General features: G+C 44.5%; 1 protein-coding gene and 1 pseudogene across 4 annotated transcripts in view; both read left to right on the top strand.

Moving 5' to 3' along the window:
• The first annotated feature begins 3,321 nt into the window (after positions 1 to 3,321).
• SIDT1 (SID1 transmembrane family member 1) overlaps positions 3,322 to 24,097 on the top strand; it is a 39,883-nt gene continuing 19,107 nt past the window's right edge. For 2 of the 4 annotated variants that reach the window (XM_066613744.1, XM_066613743.1), the window contains exons 1-9: positions 3,322 to 3,398; positions 6,521 to 6,566; positions 7,839 to 7,940; positions 8,761 to 8,844; positions 10,448 to 10,541; positions 12,090 to 12,161; positions 13,408 to 13,501; positions 14,909 to 14,952; positions 21,415 to 21,486. In XM_066613744.1, the coding sequence (XP_066469841.1) occupies positions 3,337 to 3,398; positions 6,521 to 6,566; positions 7,839 to 7,940; positions 8,761 to 8,844; positions 10,448 to 10,541; positions 12,090 to 12,161; positions 13,408 to 13,501; positions 14,909 to 14,952; positions 21,415 to 21,486 (670 nt within the window). In that variant the 5' untranslated portion in view covers positions 3,322 to 3,336. The remainder of the gene's footprint in view (positions 3,399 to 6,520; positions 6,567 to 7,838; positions 7,941 to 8,760; positions 8,845 to 10,447; positions 10,542 to 12,089; positions 12,162 to 13,407; positions 13,502 to 14,908; positions 14,953 to 21,414; positions 21,487 to 24,097) is intronic. The other 2 variants (XM_066613745.1, XM_066613746.1) reach the window with 2 other exon arrangements.
• Positions 18,929 to 19,045, top strand: LOC136642428 (5S ribosomal RNA; annotated as a pseudogene).

Genomic DNA, 24,097 nt, shown 5'->3' on the forward strand with positions numbered 1-24,097 from the left:
GGTAACCAGTATGTCCCTGCTGCTATTCAGGTTTTTCAGTCTAAAATTCTCTCCCATTTGTTTTACGGTGCCCCAATATGGATTAAAGTAATCAACAAGGATATTGATCAGATTGCAGCAACTTTTTTCGTAGAATTCTAGGGATCCCAAATTCAATTCGTGTTTCCACAATTATTTTAGAATTAGGTATACATCTTCCAACAACCACAGCCTGGTTACTTACTTTTAGATTTTGGTTTAAACTGTTTTTAAATTCTCATTCTGGGTCCCTTTTATACGATTTGTTAAGAGACTCTTATTTTTTTTCTTGGTTTCGTTTGATAGAAAACAAACTTGCTTCTCTTGATCTTCCATTAGAATCCCTGGCAGATATGAGTCTTTCTAGAGCATATTCATTGATAAAAGACAAGCTTTTATCATCCAAATTCAATTATCTAAGTAATAACCTTAATCCTACTTGTTCTTCTCTTTCTTTTGGTTTGGCCCCATCTTTCGATCATGCCCCTAATTATTTCTGTACATTAACCAACCCGTTACATAGACGAGCCTTTATGTTAGCTCGTTTTAACATTTTCCCTTCAGCAGTTCATTCTGGCCGCTTTTTTAATATTCCACGGGAGAAAAGGCTCTGTCCCTTCTGTCACGAGTCTCCTGATTTTTTGTCTCACATTCTCTTTTTTTGTCCAGTACACCTTGATATTCGTAACCATTACCTTACTTCTTGGATTTGCTCTGATCTTACCCCTTCTGATATTACCCTTTCCAAGTTCATGAGTGATGTTTGTGTTTCTCTGAGTGCAGCTGTGGCTGGTTATTTATCTGAGATTCTTAAAGTAATGTTGTCAGAATTTAAATAACTTGATATCCTGCTTTTAATTGTCCAGTTTGTTATGCAAATTGCTGTGTCAATTGTAAATTTTAATTGCAAATCGTGTTGACATGCCAATAAAGGTTTCAGAACAGAACAGGATGGAGGCTAATAAAAAGATTGTCATATTATTGAAGGTTGGGACAGTGAAGGTTGGCTCTTCACTGCCAGGGGCATTTTGGTTAACAAGAAGCTGGTACTAGTTCTAGAGAAGTGATAATTCTCTTTTGGTGGAAACTGTGACAGGTATGTGAATGGGAAGCCTCCGTATTACATAAAGAAGGTGATCTAGTGCTTGGCAGGCCTGTTGTCCAGTCATGGCTCAGATTGAGGAACCAAGCCTGGAGCAACTACTGTCTGGGATTAGCTATGCCCCTGTTGGTTCCTCATATCACCTGGGCTAAAAACCTGTAGTCTCAGTGTCACTGGGTCGTACCAGGGCCCATGAGAGGGAGTGCAAAGGGGTAATTTGTACCCAAGCCCAGAAGCCAAAGAAGGGGGCCCAGAAATTTCCTGGGATCTTATATTTTCCTGTCTCACCTGGACTCGCTACCTGTGTAGAATGCTGGATGTGCGGCTACTGCTGCTACATAAAGCGATATGTGCTATCCTGTGATTCCTGTTCTGGTGGAGCACAACGGACACATCAACAAAAAACTCAAAATGTCTCTTATAATTGATGCAGCACTCTCTTGTAAACAGTGTCTTTATTTACTCCTGCAGATATGCAAGTCCTTTTGCTTCTTAATTCTGTTATATTGTTACGTAACAGCAGCAATCTGTGCATCCCAGATGGAAGTTAAATGGTCCTGGTGTGGTGTTGCTTGGATCTCAGAATAGCAGTATCACATAGCACATACTTGGCTTTGACAAAACTGCTTCATTTCAGTCTGCCCACCCAACCTGCAGTGTCAGCTGTACTTCTAGCATGTCGGTTGGTAAAATTGTTGGGGGTGATGGTGGTGGATTGGGGCATGAAGAGAGCATCTCTAAATAACTTATACAATTTAATGTGGCGCACATTTTGCTTCCACTCACTGCCTGCTCTAGCCACATAGCAAGAGTTGGTGGTGATTTCTGGCTCAGGCTGCAGTCCTATCCACACTTACCTGGGAGTTAGCCCCAGTGACTATAATGGGACACTTCTGAGTAGACATGCATAGGATTGGGATCTCAGTAATCTGTTTGTATGGGCTACTGAGGCTATACTAAGGGACATCTCAATCTATTCTGGATACAGTTTTGCTGTGATGGGATCCAACCCCTACCATGAAAGATTTGTGGGACAGTTTTCTTGTGAGGTTGCCTTGTTGCTGTGGGGGGGGAGGTGTCATGTGGTGTAGCAACAAGCAGAAGGTAGAATTGAAAGGACCGTAACAAACTTTTGAATGAAATGGGATGGTGGGGGCGTTGTATTGTTAAGTTGTCTGTGTATCTCTCCACAGGTTGATGCCGTCCGAGTTAATGTAAAGAGCGACTCTGAAGAGCTTCAGTATCCAGTGTTGTTTGTAGTTCGGCAGCAGAAGGGGGTCCTGTCCTGGCAGGTTCCTCTTATTTTTCGAGGCCTGTAAGTAGTCATAATACTGTTGTGTGCTACAGAAAGCTGTGAAAAAGGAAGTTGTCTGTGATAATTTAGACTCATAGCTGCTAGATAAATGCTACAGGAGGCAACAGTGAGGAGTCTAATGTTCTCGCTTTCTGTCTGCTTCCTGGGCTGCCCAGATGCTCATAAAGCATCCAATCAGATGGGGCAATAATCTCATTGAAACTAGGTTGCTTAAAATCAAGCCCAAGGATTCTCAGGTGCATTACAACGTGGCTTCCTCAAAGTTCATCTCTGATCAAGTCTTCCCACCTTGCTAGATCAGAGAGGTGAAACGGGGTCCAAAACTGATGCCCAGGTGTAAATCCAGATAAGTGGTATTGTCTCATAATGGATTTTATTTTGCTTGAAGATTTCCTTGTAATTGCTTGCTTGCTTTGGTATTTTCCTATCATCCTGGAGTCCTGGCTACATGCTACTGAATAGGCTTTTGGAAATATTTCATGCAACTGGGACAGAGGGTGTGGCTTTGTTTTCATGGTGGCAGCACAGCCTACCATTTTGACCTGAGTTAATGGGCAGATCTGGGAGATGGGGAGAGGCACCAGCTTCAGGGCTTCCCCCTCCCCTCCTCACCACACCTTTCCTCAATAGACCCCGGGAAAGTTGGCCGGGGGGGGGGAGTGCTCCTGGGCCTAGCTTTCTCTTTTCTTCTTATCCCTTTCACATCACTATTTATGTCTTTCCTCTCTGGAATTCAGTGGTATGAATTTTCTTTGACATAAAGATCAATTAGTTTTGTTTTTGTGTTTGCAGGTACCAAAGAAGTTACAATTACCAGGAAGTGAGCCGTACCCTCTGTCCGTCAGAGCCCACAGCTGAGAGTGAACCTTCAGAGCAGGTCATATTTGTAGATGTGGCTTCCATGGCCCCCTATAATGCTCACTATCAGCTACAGGTAACCAGGCTCAAGAACTTCCAGCTTGGGTGAGTGCTCAAGGCAACTAAAAACACAAAATTTTTTAAAAAAAATAGTTGTAGAATAAGCCAAAAACATAAAGAAACAAATTGCTAACACATCCATTTTCAACCATTTTAGTCTCACGGCACTCTGACAAGGCGCTAGCATTTTCAGGGCATACCATCAGTGTTTTGACAGTTGACAAGACACATCCCGCACTGCTGGCAGGGGGCTCATATCCTCCACCGGTCCAATTAATAAATGTCCCTCTCCCAACCTGCTGCAGTACAACCGCAGACCATTCATAGCACACCAATGTACCACTGCCCTGTGGTTGAAAATCGCTGCAGTAAAACAAGTAATCAGCAGCATAATATTCAGCAACAAGATTTAGGAGCCAACCAAACCATAAGGCTTCAGGAATACAAATGTTGTGGTGCAGGGAGTTCCAGATCCTGAAGGTCCCAATGAAGAAGGCCCTCTCATCTCCCCACCAACTATGGCTGCTTTCCTTTTTACAGCTTCTAGCGTTTTTTTAAGCCTTCAACATGCTTGACTTGCTTTCTTTTTATAGGTTCTAGCGTGCTACCTGTCGTACACTTGGCCTCACTCCTAGGGTTCTGGGGTGCTCAGAGTTGTTGGTTCTGAACCCTAGAGCCCTCAAAGATCCCTGTTCGGTAGTACTGCCACCACCCTGTAAGAGCCAGTGCCTCAGTCCAGGGACACCAAGACCCTCTAGGCTTAACTATATCCCTTGTAGGCACTGAGCATTTTCTTTACTTAAAGTCTCAGTCCTCAAGTTACTAGTCCACAATGAGGATTTTTGGTAGCTTGCTGAACGGCTAGGCAGGATTCTGAACCTTTGTCCCCAACAGACAATGAACCAACATGGTAAAAGGATTTTTACTTTATTAAGTACATAGGGTTACAAAAAGTTACAAAAGGCAGCAAATGCTAGAGGCAGAAAAACTTCTAGGAAACATATCAGCATAAAATAATAAAGCTAACTGGCTAACTCTATTATTCTCTAAATCTCATCTGGGTCAGCTTCTTTTGTAGATCCTCAGGTCAGTTACCTAAAAGGCCACATGGTCCTGGCGGGGCAGGATGTGCACCCACCTCCTATCTCACCAAGAGACCAAGACCAAAGACCCTGTCCTCCGGAAGTAGGGCTGGAAGCTCACCCTCTCAGCTCTTCCCTCCCCCCTGGAGATCTACAGCTGCATTCCATCCTTGATGGGCGTCTTTCTGGCTGCCTAGGTGCTACATAATCACCTTCCATTGAGTTGTAAATAGCTTGCAGCTAGGAACTGCAAGCCACTTCTGTGTTACTGTTTTAGCTTGGTTCAGGCTTTACATGTTACTAGGCCTAAACTGTACATATTCATGACACTACCCATGCTAGAATTTTTACAAGTGAGCTCCGTGCTAGAAAAAATGGCCGCCACCATGCTTGGATCACTTCCGCCTATTTTCTATCAAAATGAATTCAGGAACGTGTCAGGAACCTGGCTGCCTCCATAGTTTATTGAGTGTATGGTGAAAACATAGTGACCTCCATACAATTGATTTCAATGAGGGAACACCATTTTGCCTTTTTTTAAATTAACCTCACTGGAAGCATGCTAGGAGCATGCTGGAAATATCGCTTCTTCATTTTTTTCTAGCTAAAAAAGAACACAGCCTAAATCTCTGGCGGAGGCAGAACGCAGAGCAGAGCCTCCCCCGAGGAACTGAGTGAGCAGGCAATATAATTTGGGAGGAGACAGTCCTTCAAGTAACTGCTCCAAAACTTCTAGGACTTTAAATGTAAGAACTAGCACTTTAAACTGAGTTGAGAAACAAACCACAAATTCAGGGCAGGTGCAATATTAGCAGAGTGTTCTGTCTAGTCTATCTTAGGACCAGTGCTTGCATCTGTCTGTTTGTCTTTCAAGTGTTTATATACTGCCTTTCTCATAGACTCAGTGTGGTTTACATAGGCAGACTGACTATAAACCTCCCTTTTTTTTTAATCAAATGAGGTTTTTACAAGACTTGTTCTAGAAGAGAAACTCATAGAACCCTCCATTTCTCCAGGTATTTACTCTCTTAGTGCAGTCATCATCCTGGCTGCACAGCTGTTGTGCTTTCCAAGCTTCCACAGGTATCTGCAAATCATGTCCCAGGCTGGTTCTTAATACGTTATCCGTTCTTGCCAGCTGACTCCTGTTTCTATAGCCACAGTTTCTATGGCCGGCCCTACTACTTTCATTTCATTCCATCAACTGCAGGGCCCTTGCCCAGCAAGAAGAGGGAAGCAACAGGAATAGGGGAAGAAACCAGACTTCAGCTGAGTGCTTTCCACTTGTCCCCTACCCTTCACTTTCCCACTCTTGCAAGGACAGTACTTTTGGTGGAAGGGTTGTCAGGATCATTTATGTGAGCACAAGATGCCATGATGTACACCACCAGAAACCTTCCAAACGTGGGCTGGTTGATGATATGCAGCTTGTATTTGTGCAATTCTGACAACTCCACGAACAGGAGGTAAAAGTGTGACAGGACCAAAGAGGTCCTCTGGTGATGCAGTTAACCCATTATTGCCCAGCCCACAGTGTACACATATGGTCCCTGTTGCATATATGCAACGTTGGGCAGAAATGGCTTAAGCTGACTGTTTTCCTTCTGAAAGAAGGTTCTGAGGATACTATTGAGGACAAACACTGTTCCTGCTCAAGGTCATCTGGTTCAAGTAGTCATTTTGCCCTTCAGCTTCTCCTTAGTTTTGGTTCAATACCTGCTTTCCCACTCTATATTCATTTGTCTTATCTAGACACGGATTATTTGAAAAGATTAAGGGCCCAAACCTATCCAGCTTTCCAGTGCCGGTGCAGCCGCAGTGCAGCCTTGAGGAAGGGGAACAAACATTCCCTTACCTGGAGAAGGCCTCTGTGGCTGTCCCCCTACCATAGGATGCAGCGCATGTCCCATCGGCACAGCTGCACCAGTGCTGGAAAGTTGGATAGAATTTGGGCCCAAATCTGCCGTGAATATACAGTATATTACTGAGATCTGGATGAAGCTTCAAGAAAGCTACTGCCTGTCAGATCTGTGTGTGTTTCAGTTTTTATGCTATTTCCTCCCCCCCCCCCCACTTTTGTTTCAGAACGGGTACTGCTTTTAACTTCACTGCCAGCCCTTCCCAACCTCAGGTAAGCAGGACTACTGATTGCCTGTACTGGTTACTACTATTACTACTACTACTGGTTACATATGACTTTTTCGTAACAAATGAATTTCATTCTTATCCAGCAAGTGAGACTGCAAGAATCAAGACCATCCCTTTTTAAGGCGGTGTTATGACCTATTTACATAGCACAAGACTAGACAATGTAATCCAACCACCATAGGACAATCAAAATATGTTTGTGAAACATCTGAAATCTCTCACATGAAGATTCTTGTGACCATGGGGAGTAATTATATTGTAAAACAGATGCCTGTTTTATTAATCGCTTTTGATCCTTGCAAAATATATGGATTGTATCTGGAGCAGAGCTCCCCATGAGTTAAGGGGTGGGAGAGTTCATATACACTTAACAAATCCTGGCAATTGTACTTTAGAGAGACTGCAAAAAATTCTCTTAGAGCGCAATTCAGAGTTGTGCTTAAGCTGGTGCAAGTCCCTTGTGCTGTCTTCTAGGTGTCATGAACATGCCATAAAGCACGTTCATGCCACCACAGGAATCAAGGAGGCCAGTGCAAGGACACACATTGGCCTCCCCACAGGAATGCAGTGTACACAGGCAAAAAAGAGCTTTCTTGTTTGCCTTAATAGCAAGGGAACAACCATGTTTGCATCCTGTAGTATATGATACTGCCCAGCATTTGTTATATCTGGGAATGCACCTCTCAAAAAGAGACAGAACAATGCCAATATGTGGACATTGTACTGCTGTACTTAATATTAATGGACAGCACATGTTTCAGCTTGCCACGTATAAAGTCAGTCAGCAGTACTGGGGGACAGAAACATAAATTGTCATGTGATGTGAAGGTGTCATGTGAAGGTGAAGAGTTCTTAAAATTAAAGCTTGCACAAAAGTAGCCAGAGTAAATTAAATTTTAGCAAATAGTAGTATTGTTTAAATTACAAAATGGCTCTGGAGCTTCACAGTGGAATGCAAGCAGGGGAATCTTCAGGTGCAAACTTGATTTTGCCATCAGAGAGATCTCTTTATTACAGTTGTATCTCATCTTTTGTCCATGGTGCCCAAAGCTGGGTACATCATGTTCCTTGAAAGTCTCCTATCCTGGCACTGATCTGAACCAAGTTGCTTAGTTCAAACAAGGTTGCTGCATCATGTTTTTGGGCTGTCATTAGAAGTTTGTACTCTCTGATATGTGGGATTTTTCACCTTTCATAAGGATGTCTTTATAGTTTATCACAGCAAGAATCCTAAAATTATTTCCTCTTCTTGAAGTATTTTCTGTACAAGTTTCCTCCAGATGTGGATTCCGTTATAGTCAGAGTGACTTCTGAGACTGTCTATCCCTGCTCTGTTGTTTCCATCCAGGACATTGTGGTAAGTGCTTGCAGAGTGGGTGGGGCCAATAAACTCCAACTAGTAAAACAGTTGGTGTAGTTTTCTAGACCTTGGTTTGCACATTATTAATAAGATTAGAAGTACTGGGGGCTTTATCTTATCTTATTTACAGTGCAGTGCTATCCAGTGGCATGACCAGGGGGTGCAGGCCACACCAGGTGACACGCACAGGGGGCTGAGACCACTACTTGCCAAAATTTTTAAAATCTTGGTATTTTTGAATATCGCAATGTTATATATCAATCAGTGTGTAATTTCATGCAGAATGCAATAAATTGCATTGAAATATCTCTATTCATCAAAAATGATAGTCCCTAGAAAATAGCAGGGCAGGGTAATGGTACATGACCACACCCACTGCCTGGGGCATTGCCCCGCCTACTGCATGGGAGGATGTCCATCATAAGGAGTGATGCGCTGGACTCCTGCAGCGGGTGACATAAACCCTAGTGACACCACTAATCCTATCCACACTGGTGCCGGCAGAGTGAGTGAGTACAATTTTGTAAATGTGCCCTAAAGCACATTGCAACAGTGCAGACTATTAGGCACCAGCGGGACGGCCTGCGCGGCCAGAGCAGATAAGTGCCATACTTCCTGACAGCCAGTAAAAGGAGGTTTCACAATATGCAAATCTCCATTGTCACCAAGACCAAAGTGAAACTAAATTTTAACTAGTTGCCCATTTCATGCAAGATAGAATACCAGTGAAGCAATGGCTCTAAATTAGATCCTGGAGCAAATGGTAACAGTTTGCGAAATGCTTTTTGAAACTAATTCGAAAACCCATGTGTTGTAGTGCCCAGTTTATGATTTGGACCATAATGTGGAATTTAATGGAGTTTACCAGTCCATGACAAAACAGGCAGCCATCACTGTGCAGGTGAGTGGGTTATACTGTCCTATGCATAGTTGTAGGCTATGCACTGTTTGATATTTTGTCCCGTATGTATGTATGTATGTATGTGTACATGTATTATGTGGCTTATGATAACAGCGCAGAAAAACCCAGGAGCCACTTAATACTCTGGCTGATGGCAGAGGACAAAGGATGCCTCCCCTCACTTCTCCTGTCCTTTGCCACATTGGAGCAGCATTCTTTTAGGCAGGGAGGGAGAAACATGCTCCCTGCAGCTGCTCCATTCTCTGGCTAATGATGGGGGCTGGGTCGAGTGCTTCTGATTTCAGGAAAATACAGGAAGTGAAAGCATTTTGTGGAAATGAATGAAAATCAGTTGTATCACTCTTTCAGGGTGCAGCAAGGCAAAGATGCCATGCCAGAAGCTGCTCCTTCCAGAAGCACAGATTGTCGTACAGTGCATACAGGTTGGCCCTCCTTACCCACAGGTTCAGGACCCATGAATTTGATTTCCTGTGGGTCCAAACCCTCATCGGGAGGGCCTCACAGAACCTCTCGGACATGACCAGAAGTGCTTTCCAGCCGTGTCTGGAAGGTGTTCTGAGGTGCGGGGAGGTCACACACAACCTCCCCTATCTCAGAAGGCCTCCAAGTGCCTCTCAGAAACCTCTAGGAGGCCTTCTGAGGCATGTGGTGGCTGCAGGCAACCTCAGTGCGCCTTAGAACACCTCCAGATGCAACCAGAAGGCCCTTCCAATCCCGTCCCAAGGTCCTCTGAAGGCCCCCTGCAGATCTCAATATCTGCATGTTCGGTATCCATACATGGTCCTGGAACAGATCCCCTGCAGATACCAAGGGCTAGTCTGTATTCGCTCAGAAATAAATCAGATTGATTTCAGTGGGACTTGTTCCCAGGTAAATATGTGTAAGAGGATTCCCTAGACCAGGAGTCCAAGTACATGTGTCACTCATGACATGAAAAGAAGTCGTGTATAGACAAGGCTCTGACTGTGGAGAATTCCAGTTCCCCTGGAAACAGGCAGAAAAAACTGGAGGGGATTATAGAGGCACTCCCAGTGTTATCTGTGCTGTTGTTCCCTAGGAATTTAGAAGTACAAGGACAATTAACCATTAACAGATGGATAAGATAAACAATGATAAAATTAGATAAACTATGGTTAGAGAAGGGTGACCAGCAGCTTAACAGTCCTCTCTGGCTTACTCTGCCTGCTTTTCAGAAATTCTTTAAAATTCTCCATCAGAATTAGGACTACATGTGGCTACTTACCACATGGTGGGTAGTAAAGTGTATCAGTCCCAGCCTCAGAGGCTTGTGAGATTCCTTAAGTCTTGTAGTCCCTGACCCTTGATTAATGCCACAGGAGGTCAGTAGGAGAATAGCAACATCCTGAAGGCTGAGCCCAGATTTTGCAATTTGAGTCCTCCCAGGAAGGAGCAAAAATCACTAGCTGAAAGGTAAATCAACACTTGTGAGAGTCATGGCTATTGATCTCCAACAACTATGAATAATATAGTCCACAAATAAAGTAATGGAATTACTTTCAATTTATAGACTCCACTTATGTTTTGGAAGAACCAGCCTTATTTTTTCCCTGTTTTTGTGCAGAAAAAGGACTTCTTGGGTGAGCAGTTCTTTGTCGTTTTTGTCATAAAGCCAGAAGATTATGCCTGTGGAGGCTCAGTGCCTTTCTCCATTCTGGGTAAGATGGACGGAAAGAATTGGGAAAAGACTGTATGTAAGAGACACTTGGACACTCTTGGTTTTCCACACCGTATTGCAATGGCAGTGTCCCCAGGGAATTGTATCAAAACAAGATTCTTTGGGCCAAATGTTACAGGAATCCTAGAGCTAAATGACACCTCATGTTGGAACTCTGTGATTGGGACCCCAAAGCTAGTTTTCTTCTTGCAAAAGCAGTTGCAAGGACTCCAAGACAGCAGCTAGCCAAGGGCAGTGTTACCTGGGCCAGTGATGTCACACAACATTGTGAAGTCACTTCTGGGTTTGGAGGAGTGCGGCAGCAGCTTTGCAATGAGGCTGCCCCCCAGTGGCATACACAGGGGGAAATGGGGGCAAATGCCCTGGGTGCCAGGCTTGGGGAGGCAGCACCATGACTCATTCCCCCACCACTGTCTTTTTGGGCAGCCTGGAACCACCCCTACAGTGGCTGTGCTCTCACTGTCAGCATGGTTCTGCACCAATCCGAGAGCCACCCTTTTCTACTCTCCTTTCTTTAAAGCAGAGGAGAGGAGGGCAGCCTCAGATCTTCGGAAACCTCCTGCAGCCCCTGTCGGTGTTGTTCCCGACCACATCTGCGGACCACTCTCTTCTCCTCCCCTTTAAAGAAAGGAGAGGAGAAGAGGGTAGCCCTCAGAATGGCTGGGTAGCCGGCTGGAACTGGCGCTAACCTCCTCCGATTTGGAGGAGACATGCACCGCTTCTGGTTCAGGTGGATCCTTTCGTGCCACTGTTAATCAGCATGAAAGGCTGTGTCAGAGCTTTCTCTGATGAAACTCTGATGGAGCCTTTCGTGCCACTCAGCAGTGACGCAAAAGGCTCCATTGGAGACTGTGCTAACCTCCTTCCTCCCCCCCTTTTTTCCAAAGGGGGAAAGGAGGTGGTGACATGGAAGTTATCGCAGTGACTTTGGGGGGGGGCCTCTGGTGGGAAAAGCACCAGGACCACCACTGACCCCCTCCCCCCGATTCCTTCTCCAGCAGCTTCCTAGCTGACTTCTGGCTTCTACTGAGCTGCTCCAGACCTCTGAGCACAGCGCTCTGCTTGGAGGCTTGCAGCAGTTCAGCTGAACTAAGAGTTGGCTGGTAAGCTGCTGCTAACTCAGAGTCTCCAGAGGATGAGGAAGGGGGCAGTGGCCACATTGTGAAACCAGATGGGGATTCCAGAAGGGGGTGCATGAAGAAGCCACCACTCTGAGTTAGGCTAAGTGACTTCTTTTGGAAAAGGTTCAAAATAATGTTTAGTTTGGCCTCTACTAAAGCCCAACAAAAGGATGTGAAAAAAGCATAAGGCTTCCAAATTGGGAACGTTCCTGTGTATTCTGTATCCATATAACATCAAATAGAATATTATAGAAAATGAGGTACCTGGGCTGTGCTGCTAGAGCACTTCTAGGTATGGGACTCCTTATGCCTTAATCTTGCATGTATGGTGCTACTGCTCAGAATTGCCCTTGAACTACTCTTGGATTACCAACAAAGTAATCATCTTTTTAAAAACCTTCTTACAGGAAAGACTAACGAAACCTGGAATCTTCGGAGAATGAAGAGACTTGCAGTAACCGTTGTGCCGTCCATTAAAGGTTATTGTCTCTGAGTAGAATTCTATGACTTCTCATGATTAGCCTCATAATCTAGCCTCTTCAAACGACTGCTCCTTTAAATATGGTCTGTACGACATTACTACAGAATGGTTGTTGAGCATGTAACTGCACCGTTCTCAGGAAGAAGGGCCAGACCACCACTTGGTGTGGGATCCAGGGCTGGTGTCAGATTGCACCAAGACCTGGGGCGCGGTAAGGACCTAGACCTCTGTGCACGTGGCTCCCGTGACACTCCCTTCCTGTGCCAAGGTTACCTGGCAGAGGTAACACCTTGAAGGGTGGAAGAGAAGGAGTTGCAGCCGTCTTTGCAACTATCTTACTCCCAGAGATCACTTGCAATAAGGCGGCACCCAGTGCTTAGGAGCAAGACTGATTGGTTTGTTGGGAGAAGAACTGCCTGTGCAAGACTCATGTGGGCATTTCCCCCTCCCCACCAGCAGATCACATGTGCTCCAGGCAGTGGCCATTGCACGATCACATGGAATGCTGGGAGCAAACATGAGTCACAGAAGCATGGAGCTTAGTAGTAAGAGTCAAATTTTGACTTCAGATTGCACATAGAGTTATATACCACTTTTCATCCAAAAAGTTCACAAACTATTTTTTTACATAACAAAATTAATGAAAAAAAAAAATGTTTCCCACCCCAAGGGGCCACAGTTGTTTTTTTTAAAAAAAGCAAGCACATACGCAAGAGAGAAATACCTGCAAACAGCCACTGAAAAAGATACTATGCTGGGATTAATAGGGAGAGTTGCTCTCCGCCTGCTAAATATAAGAAAACCTCATTGTAAAAGTGCCTTAAAAGTTAGTAGGAGTAAGAAAAATATAGTCACCCTGCAACTCTATTTTTTAATTATGTGTCTTCATGCTGTTGCATTTCACAGGGCAGTTCCTTGCAGGGCTGGATCCCATTCCTGTGTTGGCCCCTGTGTGAGTGTGGGCCTTGGGCTCAACCAGTCCCCCTGTGTGACACTGCCCTTCCCTAGGTAGGATCAGGTATACCAGCTTCCTTCTGATCCGTTTCAGTTGTGGGACCTCAACACATCTGTGTGATAGAGAAGAAAGTGGATGTTTACAGTCCTTGGTCAGTTCTAGCAAGGAGATGAGGCTTTGGAGAGTTTAAGAAACATATCTGAAGGAGCAAAAGGTTGATTGATTGAGGCTCAGGGATGGGTGATGGCTTCTGCCTTGTATGTTGACAATAGGTTCATTCTCCTCACAGGGTCCGTTTATGTGAATGCCATGCTTTTCAGCCTCCTGAGTTTCTTCTCCTTCTACCTGGTTGCACTGGTGGTGGCATTTGTGCACTATATCAGGTAGGTCAGGTTCAGCAGGGTCAACAAGGAGGGCAAACCTCTGCCTCTTTCTCCATTTACTGAAGTGCCTAGTGCTGTATGAAGTTCAAAAGAGGCTGAACAACACAGTTTACAACTGCTTAAGTTGCTTGTAATCCAGAGAGTAAACTGGTTTGGCAGGCTTCTCTTTTTTTCTGAATGGCAAAGAATATCCATTGGAAAATCAGGTTGCTTTCTTTATGTCTTACATCATCCTTGTGTTTTCTTATAAAATAAAGACCGAATGTTATTAAATCAATAGAATTGAGAAATGTCTTGCAATGACATATCAAGGGGGGGGGGCAGCATAGTAAGTACTGCAGGTGCCTCAATGTGCTGTGTAAGTGGCCCTGCCCACTTGCCATCAGAGCCATTCCAAGCAGTGATGGCAACATGGCAGCACTCCCATGCATTGCTGCCCAGGATTGCTCCAACAGCGAGTGAGAGGCTGCTTACACAGCATGTTGCAGCACCTGCAGTACTTGCCACCATCACACACACTCCAGAGCCATGCTACTATGGTCTGGAACACAGGTGTCAAACATAAGGCCCAGGGGCCGGATGCAGCCCACGGAAGCTTTTTATCCCGCCCTCAGGCTCTCAGCTGCTGAGGTGCTACTGCTATAAGGGCAGCCCACATGAAAATTGGGCTCTCCCATATTTTGAAATATGATCACGATTTTGTATTTTCTCTTTTCATTTGCAGCTAATGAGTTCCTAAGTGAGAAAAAGTGCTTATTTTGGGTTATGACCTGTTTAATGACATCATGACCTGTTTAATGACATCACTTCCGGCCCTTAGCAGGCACCATGAATGCTGTTTCGGCCCTTGGTATGAAATGAGTTTGACACCCCTGGTCTGGAATATCCTTCCATTACTAAATTCACTTCTTTGCATGTGACCTTTTATTAATGCAGCTTCTTGATCAACCTACTGTTATTCTTCCCTGTAGGGAAGGAGAACGCTCCATGCTTATTTGCCCAGCCAGGTTGTCCTCTACCATTGCTGAGGAAAGGAGTGTAACCCCCCAGTTCTCTCTATTATGTTATGGTTATTTTCCTTGAAGTTAGCATGAATTCCAGTTACCTAATGGTTCTGGAGTTTGTGGAATCTACAAAACAAATTCGGTGCATGACGAAAGCAAAAGTTTGTGTTGGTCAGACCTCATCAAATACATTCTGCTTCTGGCTCTCCAGTGCCTCATGCATCAGAGGAATGACTATGTGTTCCACCTATGCAATTTTAGAAGCAAAGAGCTTTAAGCAACTTGGTTTTTAGAACCAAACTGCCATGCCTTCTAAAGCATAGAAGCATCATTTTTTTCACATGAGAGTGACAATTGGGTAGTTTGATGGATAATAATTAACCATGTTTGTATTTGCTTTCAGGAATCAAAGGAAGACCTTGACTGGAGGAATCAGTCCTGATGATGGTAACATGATAATATATACAATGATCGGAGACTCACATTCCAATCCTAACTCATGCTGAAACGGGGAGGCTGGCTGGCCTATCTCGTATCCAACGCAGGGCTGGGGCGGGTTGCAGCTCCAAGGGCAAGGGGAATACATTCCCCTTACCCCTGGTAATGCCGCTGCAGCCCCAATGGAACTCCAATGGAACTACTTGGATCTGCTCCACCTAAAGAGGTGGCACAGATCTGAGAACTGCTCCAGGTTGCCCAGAACTGGGGCTAGGATCTGGCACTTGTGGCCCCATCTCCCCTATGCGACTGCAGCCTGCCAACGGGTCTGCCCCCCAGACCCCCTGCGCTGGCCCAACACAGCCAGCACGGGCTTACCTTTACTCCAACGCAATGGCACCAGCGTCAGTCTCCAGAGGCCGACACACATCTGTACACTGGCCTCCCTCCTCTCCCTGTGGCACGATAGTGCCTTACAGCACTTTTGCAACATCTCTGGGCTGGCGCAAGGGACTTGTGCTGGTCTACTGCCTTTTTTGGATTATACTCTAAGGCGGTGATCCTATATGCACTTTCCTGAGAGTAAACTCTGTTGAACACAATGTGATTTACTTCTGAGTAGTCATACAATTTCAATAGACAATCTCAGGTGATTGTGTCTAACATTTTGCCAACAGCTGGCATCCTACTAACAATACCTGTTTTGGAGGAAAAGAGAAACTCTCCATTCTCAAACTACAATATTGAGAGAGCTGATATAGTGCAGTGGCCAAAAATCTGAGCATTGAATCAGAAAGTCCCCAGTTGGAGTCTCACTTCTGCCACTACTTCTTTAGATACCTTTCTGCAATATGGGGATAATAATTCCGACCTACTGTATGGGGTTGTTGTAAGGATTATAACAAAATAATGCATGTGAAACACTTTCAACCAGTGCTTCCAAACATTTTAGCACTGGGACCCACTTTTAAAAACTACAATCCATTACAACCCACTGGAGCAAAAAAGAGATCTAGAAAGAAATATTTATTAATTATAAATTAATAATCAGGGTTCTATATGCCTAAGACTGCTAGAGACTTTACATATATATGTGTGTAGACATTTGTTAGACTCTCCCTTGAAATGGAGTTCAAGGACTGTTTCCCCAAACTTTTAGTCATTCCAGCGTACCCAGAAGGCGTAACTGGGCAGGAAGATGTGCTGTTAGGGACTTCCAGGCCAGGCCACAAACTGAAACTGGGTTCACATGTGATCAACAACGTGACAATTACTAGAGAAAGTTGGAAATGTGACATTTTAATTTGGTGGTAAGAATATTATCTCATACCACAGATTAGCATTCCAGGTAATGATTTTCGTTTGCAAACAGGTGCTTGTAAAGTGTTTTTTTTTTAATGTTTCAAAAAAATTTTGCGACCCACCAGAAATCGGCTCATGACCCACTGGTGGGTCCCGACCAACAGTTTGGGAAACACTAAGCCTTTAAAAACATTGTATCGCTTCTAAATGTTATCAAGCACCAGCAGATACCAGCTGATAATTCCTTGACTGCTGAAGGAATAGTTTACTTTGCTTATCTATGTCTTCCACAAACAAATTTAGGGCAAGCCTAGGGAGTCTCCTTTCTTAAGTACACAGGCAGGAAACATGGAAAGAAACTCCTTTCTCATATTCAGCGCTGCTTTTCTATACTGTGAGACATGGTGTATGTTATCATGGGCAATCCATGCTTTAGTCATGAGAGCTGGTGCATTGTAGTGCCAAAGAGACTGGGCTGTGAATCAGGGCTCTGAATGACGACATTTGAATCTTATCTCTGCAGTGAACTCACTAGGTGGCCGTATCATAATAAATGTAGTGCTTTACACACTCAAAAGTGCTGTACAAATGCTAAGTATCTTCTTTCTGGTCACAGTACTGTACAGTAATAACCTCTGTATGGAACTGCCCTTGACAAATGTTTAGAAACTTCAATTGGTACAAAATGCAGGAAAGGCTTTGGCTGCAGCTCCTAGTTGGTAGTAGATCCTAGTAGATCCTAGTAGATCATCCCCACCTATGATTTGCATTTGTGATCTGTTTGTTTCTGGGCATTGTTCAAGGGCATTGTTTGTTTCTGGGCATTGTTTATTAGGGTTAAAGCCCTAATTTTGTCCTGCTGCAAAATTTGGAACCTGGGTGCCTTAAGACCCCAGGGTTCTTATTTGGAACCGTCTCTTGAATATGGGAACTTCTCCTTAATGTGCCATCTTGATCACGTACTTGGATTGCTATCTTTAGTTTCCATTAGGTATATGGTGGACATCTACTAGGAGCAGATAATTTTTGGTACTGGCACTCATCCTGTGGGATGTCCTTCCTCTTGAAGCCTGACTAGCTTCAATGGCTAAAGAGGGTGCAAAGCACTCAGTTTTGCATGGCACCTCACTGTGGCATGCAGGCACTCGTCCCCTTCGAAGCCAATCTGGGCCACTAGGGCCAAACAGACTAGATGCCTCCGCTTTGCTCTAGTGGCCCAGAATGGCTCTGAGGGGGAGGGGCTGCCCGCATGCCACAGTGTGGTGCCCTGCAAAACTGAGTGCTTTGAACCTTCTCTGGCTATGCTACTGGTGTTCATTTCACAAAGTAGTGATCTACACATTAGCAGCTAAACTGGACCAATGGTTTGAAATTCCTGCTTTTGTTCTGAAAGATACATACTAGTGCTTTGGGAGCCTCTGTGTTTTGTGGAATGCACTTCTGGGTATACCAAGCCTTATTCCTTTCACCCTCTCCTAACTTGTAATGCTTCCTTTTGGAAAGGCACTCATTGCTCAGTTCCACCTGCCCTCCTGCTCAAAGCAAATACCTTGTAAGCTTAGGTTGTGCCCTTATTCCTATTTCTTGCCTCCCACCTGAGTAATCTGTGACCAACTGTTGACCATCTTTCCCTTTCTGTTATTTTATTTAGCCTCACCCAATTAAGGTTCTCACTTCGGCTCCTCCCATCATTTACTTCAAGGAAATGTAGAAACCAGTTTTGTTTCATTACAGCATATTAAATCAACATTGGCTATGTTGTCTGCTGACTGGTCAGCAGTTTCTTGTACACAAACACACACATCCCTCCCTGTTAACTCCCAGAGTGACTTGATGAAGCAGAATTGACTACTAACTGGGAAAGTCTGCTACAAAATGCTTAAGCTGGTCTCTCACAGCCTAGTCCTAAGCTGTGTGGCATCCAATGCATTTTAGGGGTAGGCTAGAGCTCTCCTTGAAGTAAGGGGATTTTCCCCCCCCTTACCTCAAATAATGTCCTAGCCACCTCTATGGAGCTTCTTGGATCCATACCTACTATATCGTTGGTGCAAATTTGGGAAGCCTGTGTAGGGCTGCCTGGCCTGGGAGTGGGGGTTAGGATATGGTGGTGGAGGAGGCCCCCTCCCATCCTCCAATTCACCATCCTGCCACCCTCCCCATTCCCTGCAGTGCCCAATATGAACTTACCTCTGCTGGCCAGCTCAGGGTTGGGATCCAGTGTTGCACAGGCCTTTGCGCCAGCCCAGTCAGCTCCCAAGTAGCCACAAACGTGCCTTATGGCATGTACGCAACACTCTGAGCCAGCACAGGGATGGCTGTGCTGGCTCAAGTTACACTTAGAATTGTGTTGCTAGTCACTTACCACAGACAGTTCCTTTTGCAAAGCATATTGTTTTTTAGGACAGAGCATGTGTGCAATTCGTGCAGAATGTGTGGTGACTACTGAGGAGGCCAAAGTGAGGGAGTGCCGACAGCTACTAGCTTCTTCTCTAGTTCTTTGTGGTGCAGTCTGGAGGGACAAACACTGCCATTTGCACTGTTTTTCACTTCTTGCCCTGATTCTTCCTTTCAGGGTAGTGTTGCTGCAGATCTCTTGTTAAGGCCAAACTACATATGACAAAGAATATGCTTGCTTGCTTTAAAAAACAAACATACATTGGGGAACATGCAAAATGTCACAAAAGCATGAAACTGTTACCCTGCACATGCCTGATCTCATCTGATCTCAGAAGCTAAGCAGGGTCAAGCCTGGTTAGTACTTGGATGGGCGACCGCCTGGGAATACCAGGTGCTGTAGGCTTATACCAGAGTCTTTCAAGACTGAAGCTTGCCAAACAAACAGAGGTTTTTAGTGCTTAACCCCTGCCATGCTTCCTATCTTGATCTTGTGTCGTCGTCCCCCATTCCATTCTACTCATACAGAAGTTTCAATAAGCTTCAACTGGCTTTCAAAAGAACTTTTTTTCATTAAAACTGTAAATAGCACATGGGGAAAGCCACATGATTGGGTATAGCATGTCCCTGTGCTTTAAAGAAAAAAAAAATGGAGTATTTTTTCTTTATTCACTGTATTCACACGTTTTATAATGCATAGTTTGGCCCTTATCCTCTGCCTTTAATCAGCAGCTCTCAAGCTATCCTTGCTTCTTATTTTATTTTTCTCCTAGAAAAGCATCCAGGCATCCCTGTTGCCTTGGCAACAAGGCATCCACCACCATCTCCTTCCATTTTCCCTTAAGAGTGGCACAGACATTAGCCTCCTACAGATCCATCAGGTCCCACCATTCTCCTACCTCTTTGCTTTCTTACACTTTTTAAACAGCAAACTCAAATAGTCAAACAGAGTAGCATCACTTCCAGCTTTATCCTCTGCAGCATCTTTCTGGTTTTATATTGCCCGAAACCTTTAAAACACTCACCTATGCTCAGTGGTGTCACCCAGTGTGGGGCAAGGGGAGGGTGGTGATGAAGATGGGTGAAATAGGACGGGGGGGGGCAAAATAGGCCAGAGAGGATAGCAGCAACCAGAAAAGTCTCAGGAGCCCAGATGGGTTGACCCCTATGGACGAAACTCCAGCCAAGAGGCCAGGTTGATCAGGCTTCCCTATGCAGGACCAAAGTCTACCTGCCAGCTAGACCTGGCCTCTTGGCTGGAGTTTTGTCCATAGGGTGAAGTCAACCCATCTGATTCCAGAGCCCAGGTCCACCAGGCTTCCCAAGGCAGAGCCCAGGTCTACCTGGCCTCCCAGTTGGCCTGGTCAGGAAATTTCCAGCTCACCGCCATGGTGCCACCCAGTGTGGTCCTCACCCCCCAATGATGTCATTGGCTGTAATAGGTTTTGCTTTGCATACCCTTCTCATGCTGGAACCAGAACTAACAGGATTTGGGAAGGTTCCATTTAAATGACTTCCCTCAACCAGAACACAGGGTTTTGTTGAGATAGTTTTCAATATTCCCCTCCACAGAAGGGGGGTTGTGTTTGAGCATGGGGGTGACGACTAGACCTCTCCTTTGGTCTGAACCAGAAACAAAAGGAGCACCCAGTTCTTTGTCTGACTGTGGTGCTCTAGAACTTCTTACTCTGCTTTTTATACATGGATCTCCTGCCAGGCTCATTTTCTAGCTTCCCTATGTCACTTGTGAATAGACTCTTAATAGAGAGCAGGGGTACTTGTGAGTAAGCCATCACCCAGGATGATGGCCTTGGGAAGATTTTCATATCATCATAATGGAATATTACATTATCCCTACTGAACAAGCTGCTGGGGGGGGGCGTGTATAGAAAGCCCCAATATAGCAGCATTACTACTTCTCCCATCTCATTGAAATGTATTTCCCCATTTCTGTTTGACCTTAACCTTCCCGCCCCCTCCCCCAATGCCCTCTCACCATCTGGGATCTTCCTTTTATGTTTTGGGACCCCAGCAAGGCAGGGCTTCCCCCTGTACCTCACAAAGGCAATCTATGTAGAGCCCTGTTTGACAGTGTCAGAAGCTACGTGGTAGGAAGAATCTGGTCTCTCTTCTTAAAATTAGTATAGGTTGGGTATCCCTTATCTGGAATTCTGAAATTCAAAGTATTCCAAAAACCACAACATTTTTTTAGCACTGTGTTTTGCCAAATTTCCAGTCCAAGCTTTGCCTAGAGAACCTAGGCCAACTTTAAACTAATTAGCTCCCCTTTGTTCCCCAACAATCACCCTAGTTCTGCATTGCTGAACCCTACTTCCAGGGTAACTCACCTGTTCAACTTACAAAGGTTCTCCTGCCAGCACCTTCTCCAACCACGACAGCAACACCTTAGTCCTCAACAGGTCTTGGGTGTGGCAGCCCAATTGTATAGAAAAGGAATAAGCTGCACCTACTGAAATTCTCTCTCCAGTCATTAAAGGTCCAGGATCCCTAAAGTTGAAAGTTTGCCCACTCCTAAGGTACATATGAAACATAAATAAATTTTGTATTTAGGTCTCCCCCCCCCAAGATATCTCATTAGGTATAGCAAGTATTCCATGATACAGAAAGATGTGATATCCAAAATGTTTCTGGTCTCAAATACTTCAGATAAGGGATGCCCAAACTGTATCTCCTCCCAGTCTATTTTGATGGTCTGTGTGAGCTGTTGGACCAGTCCAATGTAGAAGAACATTCGCTTGTTTGTTTCCATTTCAGGGACTGGAACTGTGGCTTCTTCTCATCCTATCACTACCAGCATGCCTGAGGGAAGCAGCTATGGAGCTATTGGTATAGTATTGTTTTAGTTACTATAGTTATAGTATAGTTACTATTGGTATAGTAACTCAGGACTGGAATTCCAAATTCAGTTCCACAGAGGCAGTTCAGATAATACATCTGCCAGCCCCTCAGAGTTACATGGAGGAGGAGTGTGTACACACAAATTCCCAATGCACAATTATGCTGCTGCATAGTTGTGCAGAGGAGCCGTTCATTTGACCTTCCCCTCATTGTGCCATTTAAATACTACTTTAATATTTAAATTATGAATGGCGACTTGAATGAACCCCATGCACACCCCTGATTATGCCAGCTGAATGATAAAATGCCAGTATGGGGGAGATGCACATGCATGCACTCCTTCCCCATGTAGTTTGAAGGGGATCAGTATATGTGTTGTCCAAACCAACCCACTGTGACATATGTCTGTGTGGTCCATGTAGCTGATAGTAATTTTATAGCAGTGTTTGAGTGTTAAAGAAGTTAGCAAAGTGTGACTGTAATACAATGACAGCAAAATCCAAACCTTGTCTTTGATTGGCACCTGGTGAGCAAGCAGCACTGATGGGGAGGCCTGTGTCACCGGACAATGCTGCATCCAGAAGTTTAGCTACCAGCAGAGGTGACTGAAGCACTGGGTGGAGAGAGGGTGAAACAGAGGCAGGTTGGAGATGTTTCTGGGTGGGGAAGGATGGAACAGGTGGTGGATCAGACCCAGGAGGGGAGTGAGATTGATGGAGGGGTTGCTTGGACTTATGTCAGTGAATTAGCTAGTGCAGATCTGAGTAGCCCCTTCAGATTGGCTGTAGCATTACTCAGAATAAGGAGAAAATATCCCTTATCCTGAGTACTCAAGCCTGCTCACACTGGATATAGTGGAGGCTGTGCCACCCCACTGGCCAGAGCTAGTTAGGATTGGGCCATGAGAGGATTTGGTCTGAGCTAGGATCCTTTCAGCACAAAGAAGGCATTGTTGAATTAGATTGCATTACTGGATACAGTGAAATAATGCTTAGTGTGTGGTACAGGATTTGCTAACAGTGCTAGCAGACCAATTATTAACAGAATCTTTAATTAGGAGTAATGCATGCAATTCCTCTTAGTACAGGAAATAAATTCTAGCACTAATTCTAGCATACAAGTAAGGGAGGTCTAATTGTTACTGAGTTTACTACTAATTTGTTTTTGGGCTGGCTCATATCCAACTGCAGGGAGAGACTCACAGCCCAATCCTATGCTTTTCTACTCAGAAATAAGTCCCATTAGAGTCAATGGGGCTTACTCCCAGGAAAGTGTGGATAGGATTGGGCTGTCAAATGATTGAATGCTTATCCATACAAATGTTCTGTCTACATAGAAAACTGGTTTTTTAAAGGGAAGACTAAATTAGAATTTCTCTCTAATTTAGTGCCAGTTTTCTTTGTGCAAGTTTTATTTGTTTTCTTATTTGTATGGAAGAGCTACATTTGGTTACATGAGCTTGTGGTCAGAAATGATATAGCATGTGACTTTTACAACCTCAGGCCTGAAAATTAAACTAGGAGGATTTCCTGCTATAGGTGGCGGCGGCAGGGGTGGGGAGGGTGGGGGGGTTTGATTAGATGACCTTATAGGTCCCTTCTATGATAGATGTGGCCAGAATAGCCACATATGTTTATCCATGTATTTGCACATAGTAAACAGGAGATGGAAACCTCAGCTTTCACCATCAAAACAGGTGAATAGATTAAGAGAGTTGAACCCTTCAAATGTTGGTGTGGGGTTTAAAATAGTAACAGAGACCATAGGTTAAATTTCAGATGAAGTTCAGGCATGTGGCAGAGCCCATTTGAGATTGCATGCGTTTTAGACAAACTGGTCCACATTGGGGGACTACTGTGCAGGAGAACTTTGTCAGTTTAAGGTGCAGTTAATTTCAGATATTTGTCCAAAATTTGCTGCACAAATGTTCTCAAAGTTTTCAGGTGGCAGTTGAGGAGGCCTTGCTCCCAGGATATCCATGCACCATGTATTGCCCAAGGTAGAGGTGTTCAAAAATGGTGCTATTTACTTTACTCAGTCAGAGGTTGGTAGACCTTGAATTGAGATCTGTGAGAGCCAGACTTTCTGTGTATGTTTTTCTTGGGGATCAAGCTCTTGCGTTTTCTCCTGGCAGATATTTTTATAATATTGTTATTCCTAAATTTAGGATTGCTTTTACTAAAGCCAGGTGTAATGCACTTTTATCAGCAGTTCTTTTGGGGCGTTATGCAAGGCGTCCCTACTCAGAGAGACTGTGCCCCTGCCCTCAAAATGTGGTGGAGACAACTGCCCACATTGTTTTGCAATGTCCATACTATGATGATTTGAGATCTAAATTTATCTCTCCGATCTTCGGTATTGAAACAGGGATGCAGGTGGAGGAAAAGCTTGCTTTTCTGCTTTCTGATGTATGCTCAGATATATCACTCAGGGTTGCCCACTTCTGTTATGCTGCACAGTTGGTAAGGAAGAAAATTGAGAGTGTAAATCTCTGATTTTATGATTTTACATATGCGTAATGGGGTGTTGGTTTTAATTCTGTGTATTTTGTTTTGTTGTTTGTGATCAGCTGGTCGGATGACTGTAAATAAAGTATCTA

The sequence above is a fragment of the Tiliqua scincoides genome, chromosome 2 (assembly GCF_035046505.1).
Source record: "Tiliqua scincoides isolate rTilSci1 chromosome 2, rTilSci1.hap2, whole genome shotgun sequence".
Lineage (NCBI taxonomy): Eukaryota > Metazoa > Chordata > Lepidosauria > Squamata > Scincidae > Tiliqua > Tiliqua scincoides.